The sequence below is a fragment of the Myotis brandtii genome, unplaced genomic scaffold (genome assembly GCF_000412655.1).
Source record: "Myotis brandtii unplaced genomic scaffold, ASM41265v1 scaffold1236, whole genome shotgun sequence".
Taxonomy (NCBI): Eukaryota; Metazoa; Chordata; class Mammalia; order Chiroptera; family Vespertilionidae; genus Myotis; species Myotis brandtii.
This window is the reverse complement of record NW_005354316.1, coordinates 317661-327826: the sequence shown is the minus strand read 5'-3', so window position 1 is coordinate 327826 and position 10166 is coordinate 317661. Positions and strand designations below refer to the sequence as shown.

The following is a 10166-nucleotide window of genomic DNA, read 5'->3' as shown; positions in this document are numbered from 1 at the left end:
CCTTCGCGTCTGCCCTGGGCCGGGGCCGAGCGCTCTCAGGGGTCCCACACGCCTCCCTGGGAGGGGGAGCTGCCAGGCCCACTCAGGCCACCACTCAAACCCCAGGACCGCAGGCCTACCCAACGCTTTCGACACTGAGGAGTTGGCCTCCGAGACACAAGGCCAAGCTGCTGAAACGTGACAATGGCCGGACAACGAGGTCATGAGAAGGCCGCGCTCACCAAGCGGGTGATCTGAGCCCCCCATGCCCTGGCCACCCCGAGGAACACCCTCAGGCTCACAGGACAGGCGTGAGCAGTGCACCCGACCACACGCAGTCCTGAAGGAGGCCGTCTCGGGTGCAGCCCGCCCGTTGGAGGGAGGAGCCCTAACAGCCCTTGCTTTCTCCTGCCGAGCCACCAGCCTCCAGCTGCCAGGACGGGTCCCGACCCTGAATCAGAAAGAGCTGAGGCCCCAGGCCAGGCAACGTCTAGAAGAAAGGATGGTGACTGCAGCTTACTGCGAACCCAACCCTCCCACCCGAGGACGCACACATTCAACGCATGGGTGACTTAGAGTGCGTCATTTCTGAGGAACTCGTTTCACTAGGCGTCACCCACCCGGTCCCCACACTGTGTCCGTGGCCAGCACCGGGCCAGGGTGCAGCTCGCACATGCGCACCTGGGCTCCAGGGGACTTTGGCACTGTCTCCACCCTCCACACGCATCCTCGGACCCGGCACATGCTCACTGAAATGAGTGTCAGTGGGAGCCAGCAGGTCCCAGCGCCCTCCCTCCCATTAGCGAAGCACTAGGTCTATTACTTGTTACCCCAAGTTCAGGTTCTGGTACGAGAGTCGATCAAGGAGAGGAGAAGCCGCCCCTCAGCATGGCACTCCCCAGAGCTGACGAACAGCAGGCGGAGACCAGGGATCCTCTGAGCTAGGACAGCCCCCTCTGGCCACCGCGAGGGCTGTGACGGGGGCTGGTGGTCTGGACAGTCAGGCTGACACCGTGGCTGAGGCCTGGCCAAGCCACACCGGCCCAGGCCACCGGGGAACAGCCAGGCCACGAAGCCCATGGAGGGAGGGATGGGAGTTTTCAGTTGGCAAGTTCTAAACCCCAAGCAGCTGTCAGTGGACTGCGAACCTAAGTGAGGAGGTCTATCCCCGTAAGTGGCCTGACTACGGGCCAGGAACCAACCAGAAGGGCCCTCGGCCTCCTCCAGGCCCTGGCGAGGCAGGCTGCTCCCGCAAGGGCCCTCTCAGGGAGGGGCAGCTCGGAGCACTGGGGGCGCGTCCCCAGCAGAGGCGAGTGTGCACACGGCCACGGCCACGTGCCGCTCACCCCCCCAGAGCGAGGAGGGAGGCCCCCACGGCCACCCCGCTAGCAGTCCAGAGCAGCTGCCGGAACCCAAACCCACCTGCATCCCCAACAGGTGGACTGGCGACGCGACATTGAGGAGGGGACACAGGGATCTCGTTGGGACAGGGCTCGGGCGCCCCGGGTGGCAGGTCCAAAGGGCTGGAGCGGCGTGGCGGCGAGGGCGCAGGCGGCGGGAGTCTAGGACTCCTCACCCATCTGCAGCAGGGAGTTGACGGCCGCATCCTTGTTCCCTCGCTGGGCCTCCAGCACAGAGCGGATCACCTCACGGTCCATGTTGGGGAACATGTCCTGGATGGCCCTCAGGTCCTCCTCGTTACAGCGGGGCGGGGCGCTCACAGCCGCCGGGGGCAAGGCCACGGGCACCATGCCAGGGCTACACACGGCGGGCATTCCTACAAGCACAAGACGGGGTTTAGGGAGGCGGGCGGTCGACAGTGCCGAGGCGGCCTCTGGCTCAAGAGAGCAGCCTGCGCTCTGAGGGCCTCCCCCAGGGCTCATAGGCGCCGACAGCAAGGGCACCCAGGCAACGTGATCCTGACCCCCAGGCACACGAGAGAGGAGCGCAGCCTTTCTGTTCCCATGTGGTTGTTTCAAAACGTCCGAAGGATGTCAAAGGAGAGTCTCCATCTGTGAGACTACCCTTCCCTAAAGCCAGCATCTCAGGGCCCCGCAAAGAGCACAGGATGGAGCCACACAGACACGACACGTGTCACCTCCTCAGAAAGCAGCTCGCCCTCTCCAGGCACACGTGGTGCTGCTCACTGTGTGGGAGCCCCCGGACGGGCGAGGCTCTCACCGGGGCCGGGCTGGCTCTCACTGGGAAACGGGCCTTTGCAGATGTGACCAGGGAAGCGGAACTCACACGGGGGTGGCGTGGGCTCTCACCCAACAACCCCCACCAGCACCCCGGCCTCCTCTCCAGCGCTCTCCCAGGTGCTGACCGCTGGCGTGCCTCCTCGGCGCAGTGGGGCGGCCACGCTCTGCTTGGACCCAGCTCCCGGCACCTCAGCAGACACTGGGGCTCGCCCACTGCCCTTCTCTGGGTCCGTCCTCACTGCCTGCCACTGCCTGAGCCCAGGTATGTCGCAGCCACAAGGGAGCTCACCAACAGCTCAAGTTGTGATTTTAAAATTCGAAGACATAAAAGCTGCATTGCTCACCTATAATGAACGGTAAAGCCCTCACAGACAGACAGGGTCAGTGCTGCTAGAGCACACGGCTCACCTCACCCAACAAGAGCGTGATCTGTGAGGGCAACGCATGTGCTGAAATGTTTAGAAATTACATTTCTGCATCTCCGCAAATTGCAACTCACCCTGTTTATGCCAATAGCTAAGGAAAAAGAAAGTTCCGTTTCCTATACACGCACAGAAAATCCAAGTGTAACATCTGACCCTCGCTTCTGGAAGGATCCTCACGCCTCACTCCAAGACCAGGCTAAGGCTCTAGGCCGCACTCCCAGTCCCCGCCCCCCTGTCCTAACACCACCCCAGGAGCCACCCCGAGAGGCGCTCACCCGTGATGGGCACGTAGCCGACGCCCTGCTGGTACACGGTGGGCATCAGGACCACGGGCTGAGGCGGCATCATCATGGTGGCCGGCAGGGACTGCAACACACAAAGGCGACCACAGGGTCACAGCAGACCCCAGCACACACGAACCCTTCACTTGCAGCCCCACCCACCGCGTCCTGGGAGTGACAGCTCAGGGCCGCCGCCCGCCCTCCCCAGCACCCCACGGTGCTCCTCTGCTCAAGATCGGGGAATGAATGGCTCGGGTAGAAATGTTGCCAGACCTACAGGACCGTGGCCAACTGAGATGTCACCGAAGACGACCAGGTTCCAGAACAAATGTAAGTGTGAGCTGCGGGTCAGCACCAGGACAGTTCATGGGAGTCTCTAAGACAGTGGTTCTCAACCTTCTGGCTCTTTAAATACAGTTCCTGTTATGACCCAACCATAAAATTATTTTCGTTGCTACTTCATAACTGTAATGTTGCTACTGTTATGAATCGTAATGTAAATATCTGATATGCAGGATGGTCTTAGGCGACCCCTGTGAAAGGGTCGTTCAACCGCCAAAGGGGTTGCGACCCACAGGTTGAGAACCACTGCTCTAAGATGTGAATCCTCTCGGTCAGTGTAAGAGAGGTTTGGTGTTTCTGTAAAGGCGCCTGTTAAAGATGCATAAGGGTGCCTGGCCAGGGTGACTCAGGGTTGAGCGTCTAGGAGGTCACAGTTCGATTCCCAGTCAGGGCACACGCCCGGGTTGCGGGCTCGATTCCCAGTCGGGGAGTGTGCAGGAGAGGAGGCAGCCGATCGATATTTCTCTCTCCCTTCCTCTCTAAGCGTGCCTTGGGTGAGGATTAGAAATAAAAAAGGTGCAGGAGAAAACCCTTATGAGTGAAGGTGTACTGTGCGGGACTGGCTCTAAAGTCGTCCGGCACCAATGGAGGGGCTGGCACTCAGGTGAGGGCTGCTGAGCTGCAGGCGCCCACTCGGGCCCCACACCTGCTCCCGCCTGCCCCGCCCGCTGGGGCTTCCACAGCAAAGGTTCCCATGACGTGAGCAGCTCCTGGGAGAGACGGAGACGGCAGGAACCCAGAGGCCCTGACCCTGCCTTGACCCATCACGGCCTCCGAGCCCCCAGGACCCCAGTGGCGGGTGCTGAGGAGGAGCCAGGCCCCGAGGTGCTGGCCCAGCGGCACCATCCCCACTTCATCCCCGTGCGGCCCTGAGACACCCCACTACTGCAGAGGGGGGCCCTCCAGGCCATAAGCCTTACGGCGTAAGGGAAGCCACACCTCGAAAGATGGGCCACAAAATAGAAACAAAAAATAAAAATTAAAAAAGATGGGCCTTGATCCCGTGACTTGGCCACCACACAGCAGTTCCCAGGCAGAATGCGGGGCAGAGAGGGCGGCCGCTCCTGTGGCCGCGCCAGGACCTGCGCTCGGGCTGTGGCCAAGCTGCTCAGGGAGAAAGGCTCGTTGCTGCAGGTCAGCTGCCAGGGGCCACCAGGGGCGGGAGGAGCCAGCCCGGCCCCGGCCCAGCCCTTACCGAGTAGGACATGACCAGGTTGATCATGCCCTCCTTGTCGTCGCCCTGCCGCCCACTCAGGCAGTACCACTTGTCCTCCACCTCGCCCTGCCGCAGCGCCTCGGACAGCGTGATGTGCGTCCAGGCGATGCGATCGTCCATGGAGAAGGCTCGCTGAGGGACACAGGGAAACCAGCATGAGAGCCCTGAGACCTGCCAAGTACAGCCCTTGCTCCCCCCCCTCACCTGAAGCCCTGCCCCCACCCTCAGCTGCCTGGAAGCCCAGGGCATAAATGCAGGAAAGGAGGTGCCCTTGAGCTCACCACACCCTCCCAAGGGAGCGGAGGGGAAGAGGGAGGGCAGGGGCAGAGGGGCCACCTCCCTGCCTGGCTTCCCACCCTCACCCTCTGAGCTCTCACCTGCTGGCACCCTGGCTGGCCTAGGAGGGACAGACAGGGTGCTCCCAGGCAGTGACCATGGGACCAGGCAAGGAAGAGCCCACTGCACCCTCTGCTACTCCCAGGGACACCGGGTAGACGGCCTGCCACTCGCACCACCCAGAACCCCCTCCCGCCCGCCAGGGGACCACCCACTTCCCCCAGCCTGCTCGTCGCGGCAGGGCCTCGAGGGCGTGCGCCGGAGAGAGCATGTGCCAACACTCGCATGCGTCACTGGCGATGACGTCCTCCCACTGCTGCTGGGACTCCGGGGCAGGGTCACCAGCACCACAATGCCCGCCTGCCCGACGCCTGCACCTCGTCGAAGATCTCCAGGTAGAAGGAGTCCACGCCGGGCGGCACGGTGCAGTGGATGACCTTATTCCAGCGCGGGTTCTTGGCGCCGTTGTGGGCCGTGGGCGTCTCGTACACTGCGTAGCCCAGGCGCAGCCGGCAGTACGGGTCCATGCGGGTCATGCCGTAATTCTTTGCCAACTTGGCCTGAAACAAAGCCACGTCAGAAAAATGAGGAGCCGCTACAGTGAGAGCTCAGGCGCACCAGGTCACCTGCCCTTCAACGCATCATCCCCGTGTCCCCGGGTCTGAATCAGCCACGCGATCTGAGGAGCACGTGCTCCTGGGCGCCAGGGCGGAGAAGCAAGTTCCCGCGGAAGCCGCTGTCTGCAGAGCGTGATGGAGAGGCTGGGGCTGGAGGAGGGAGCTCCCCTGGAGGCATGTCCCATCTGAAATGCCCGCAAGGCATCCGGGGAGAGGCCCAAGGGCCTGGCCGGGTCTGAGGCCGCATCACAGCCCCAGCCCAGGACCAGGGCATGGCCTCTGTGAGCCCAGGGGACGAGGTCTGTCAAAAGGAAGCGGGAAGCCATGGGCGGCACTGCCAAAAGGCCAAGTATTGAACCGGAATGTTTCTAACTACAGGGCCCGCCCTTAGAGGCCTGGTGCTGGTGGAGGGTGCAGCCGGCTGCCAGCCCTGTAGTCCCTGGTGCCCGCAGGAGGCAGCGCTCCGCTCCAGCAGGGAATGGACCTGGTTACAGGAGGGCACCGGAGGGGAGGTGTGTGAGGTGCACCGCGGCTGGGACCCCCTCAGCATGAGGGCTGAGTGTGTGTGCTGCGCCCGGCCTCCTTCCTCCCCAAGTCCCACAGCTCCTGGTGCGGACGGCAGAGCCGCTCCCTGGCCCTCTGCGCCTGGCCTTCATCTGCACAGCAGTGGCCCTACCTCCCACCACCTTGAGGCCAGGAGAGACCTGGGCCTACGCAGGGGCCGCTAAACGCTCATTAGTAAGTGTTGCTAGTACTTTGGGCAGAGCCCTGGGTGTCAGCAATATTTTGCACGCATGTCCTTTTTCATCAAATACATGTTTTAGGAAAAACTAGAATCAGAAAAAGTTCCATTTGTTGACACAGAACCCTCCCCCTCCGGGGCCCAGGCACGCACCTGCACCACGGTGATGTTGAGGCGGTCCACCGTGCCCAGGGCCCCGCCGTACTGCAGCTGCTGGGCCGCCTGCGCGTCCAGTTGCACCTGCTGCTGCTGCTGCGTGGGCGCGATGCGCAGGAAGTCCTGCGGGAGCTCCCCGATGTACACCTGCGGGGAGAAGAGTCAGCGCGGCCGGGCCAGGCAGGACCCAGGCGCCCGGGCTACCCTGGGCCTCAGTTCTTCACCTGTACAGGGAGAGGCCCTGGGCTCAGGCATCCAGCCTGGGGACCCTGCCACTGGACCCCCTGCCGCTCTGGGGAGGGAGCCCTGGCACTCGGCGGGCACTGGGCACACCAGCTCCATGAAGGGCAGGATGCGGCCCCCGAAGAGGTACCGGCTCGAACGGGCTTGCTAGGCGTGTCATGGACCGCTTTCGGGGTCACCAGCTCTGTCTACCTATCTGTGACTCATTCTCACTGAGCCACTCCCACCACCAGGGAGGCCTGCCAATGACAAGGCACTGGCTCCCACGCCACCCGAGACAAGTCGGAGCCGACCCAGACCCCAGGTGACTGGGAAGACCTCCTGCACCGACGCCCTCAACACTCCCTCTCCCTCTAACAGCGAGATTCAAGCTGCCGCTCCTTCCGCCGCCCCAGGCTGCCCACGAGGCTCAGTCAGAACAGCCTCTCCCGCAGAAGCCGGCCCAGGTGCCGCCAGCGCACAGACCCGGCCCAGGGCGGGCCTGCTGGCCACCTCGCGTTCCCGTCCCTGTCCCTCAAGGGGCCTCGGGAAAGTATTTCCCTTAACGCCCACCCCCCTTGGCACTTCAACATGGAGGCACGCTGTCTGCTAAGGACCCTTGTCTACAGGCGCTTTCTCCACCAAAAGAGCAGGTCACTTACTCTCTAACGCAGCGTTAGGAATAACTAACTCTATCTGTTCAGCACGTTTTGATGTAACTTACTTACTAACATAATATAGCAAGTTACACAGCCCTAACCGGTTTGGCTCAGTGGATAGAGCATTGGCCTGCGGACTGAAGGGTCCCGGGTTCGATTCCGGTCAAAGGGCATGTACCTTGGTTGCGGGCACATCCCCAGTTTGGGGTGTGCAGGAGGCAGCTGATCGATGTTTCTCTCTCATCGATGTTTCTAACTCTCTATCCCTCTCTCTTCCTCTCTGTAAAAAATCAATAAAAATATTTAAAAAAAAAGTTACACACATGTCAGCAATTTATACAAATATAACAGCAATGTAATAAAAAACTTAAAAACTCGTTACTTCCCCAGAAAAGTAAAGCAGCTGAAGAAGTTTCTTAAATATTTTTAGTGAGCTTACCTTTAAACCCTTGTTTGCGGAGAGAAAGTACTTTTTAAGTAACTGCCAGGTGTTTTTTTCAGCCCTTGAAATAGCTAGTGATAGGCTGAGTAACTTTTGTGGAATTAAAAAATGAAATGTAAATGGTTTCTATTCCATTGGGAGGCGGCCCCAGTGGGTCCACCTCTGACCTCCCGTGGCTGTACCGTTTGTGAACTCGACGGCGATGTGACCCCCAAGAAAACCCGCAGGAGCAGTTTTAAGAACAAAGTCCAGCGACCTGAGCTGGGGGGCCAACAGCACCCCGTGCTGCGAGGGCACAGGCTAAGGGCTCTGGAGCCCCCACAACCTGGCCCCAGGAGGCACCCTGTGCCCTCACTGAACCCAAAGCTACTCACGGCTCTAGGTCAACATGACCTTCACAGCTGGCGCCAGGGCAGGGAGAACTGGGCCAGGCCAAGGCCTAAAGGGACAGAGGGCACAGCCAAACAAAGCCACAGCTCCCGCCAGCGCCAGCGCAGCTGTAGACCTCTCGGGGGAGCCGGCAGCTCCCGGAGGAGCCCCACTCTGCGGAGCACACCTGCTGCGCCTGGAGGCAGCCGAGCCCCTGGAGCCCCTGTGCATCTGAGGAGGCTGCCCTGCTCCCAGGCCACTGGAGTGACCCAGGGCCAGGGCTCAGCATGGCCCAGAGTCTGGCCAGGAGACATGGCCTTGTCCAGCCAACGACCACAGGAGGGGCTGGGAGTGGACGTGCTGAGACCAAACACGGCGGGTGGACCAGGACAGACATGTGAGGCTCGGAGGCACCCAGGTGGCTGTGCGTGGCGTCATGACTGCACCCTCTGCACAGCAGCCTGCGGTGAGCAGGTGCGGCCAGGCCCCAGCGCACCGGGAAGGGAAGGCTGCCTGCGGCCCTGCTCACTCGGCCCCAGGGCTTCCTGGACGAAGAGGCTGATGGAGAGGCCCAGGACAGGCCACTGTGGCCCCAAGAAACACGTAACAGAAACCTGGTGGAGGTGAGACTCGCCCACGGCCCCGCACAGATCACTAACATTTTGCTGTAAGTTCAGCGTCTTCCCAAATCAAGCTGGGAGGAAACTCCAATTCTTTAGCAACACCCAGGGCCACGAACTCCACGTGGGCCAGCGCTCCGATTCCCTGGTCAAGTCACCCCCTTCCCCCACACGTGGTCCTGCCCCCGTCTCCCATGCCTCCTCCATCTCTGCTGATGTCCTAGTGCGTCCTTGGCCCCTGCCTGTGTGGGTGCTGCTGCCATCCTCCAGCCACCTAGACGCCACTGCGTCCCCTCCCACCCCACCCTTCCTAGCTCACTGCAGAGACCGGGTCTGTCTCATGCCCACCACCCAAGCCTTCACCAACTTCTTAAATCACTCACGACAGGACAGGCGCTTCCAGGCCAAATGTTTGGCTGTGCCCGCTCTGCTAGAGTCCCCGGCACGGGAACCTGCATGGACCGCAGGGAGCTGGTGGAGACAGACGGGAGGGAGAGCAGGAGGCCAGGAGCGGTGGCCCTCAAGGGCCACTGATGTGGAGACAGGTGAGGAGCCAGGGGCGTGCTTGGCACCTGGCTGCAGGGTGTGACAGCAGGTGGACCAGCCGAGCGAGTGTGACGTGAGTGGGTGGTGCCGAGGAGGGAAGGAATCTCGTCCAGACCTGCTCTGGAGGCAGAGCCGGCAGGACCTCCCGAGGGTGGAGGAGGCTCGGTCACCCCAAGCTTGCCCCCCGCCCCCCAGGGACCCTGCGCCACTCCTTTACTGCGGGAGCAGGAGGCAGTGGTCGGACTTCAGGGTCAGTCCCGAGTGAGTCCAGGCTCTGGGCTTCCTGGGTCCCGGCTGAACCTCCGCCTGAGTGGGCAAGGCCGGGTTCACACTCAAGCCTGCTGCCCAGCCGGGGCCCAGCACAGGAGCACTGCCCAATGCCGCCTTCACAGCACCAGCTGGTGTCTCACTTCTCTGTGGCCAAGCCAAGCGCCTGGCTACGCCTGCACCGCCCGGCGCCCAGCCACTGCGCCCAGGGAGCGGGGCCTCCCACCCGCCTCTGTTAATGGCAAAGGTCCAAGTGCTGCTTAGCCCCGGGGCACGGGTCGGCTGGAGGGGGAAACCACCGAGGGTGCGCGCCAGGCAAAACATTTTGTAAAAAACTGACTCTAGTCCCTAGATAAAACTCAAGGGCCACATCCATCTGCCGCCCACAGCCCTCCCACCTGGAAGGCCACGCCTGTCGCTCTCCCCTGGGCACAGCAGGGCGCTCAGGGCCTTCCCATCAGACAACTTCTGCTCGTCCCTCAAGGGTCAGGTTCCTCCAAGAACTGACTCCCCCAGCCCCGGGCCCAGGGCAGGCTGCCCCTGGCTGCCGCTCACACTGTTTAAACCCACAGATGCCATGGCCCGGCCACGGAGGTCCCCCTGCAGCCCCAGGCCAGACCTACCGATCCTGCCGGTTCACAGGCCAGGGAGGGCACCCGGGGCACTCGCACAGCAGCACGCGGACCTCAGGCCCGCCGGCAGGAGAGCAGGGGGAGGCAGAGGACCTGGTGTGGGCGCCCCGTCCT

The 10166-nt window shown here is 62.3% G+C and overlaps 1 protein-coding gene across 1 annotated transcript; it reads right to left on the bottom strand.

The window, feature by feature from the left end:
- Positions 1 to 6: 6 nt before the first annotated feature.
- TOLLIP (toll interacting protein) lies at positions 7 to 9455 on the bottom strand. The gene is made up of 6 exons (XM_005859217.2): positions 8991 to 9455; positions 6293 to 6442; positions 5158 to 5340; positions 4424 to 4576; positions 2881 to 2971; positions 7 to 1756 (listed from the first exon to the last, which is right to left on the bottom strand). The coding sequence occupies exons 1-6, from the start codon at positions 9063 to 9065 to the stop codon at positions 1542 to 1544; spliced, it is 867 nt and encodes a 288-aa protein (XP_005859279.1). The 5' UTR covers positions 9066 to 9455; the 3' UTR covers positions 7 to 1541.
- Between the last annotated feature and the right edge of the window lie 711 nt (positions 9456 to 10166).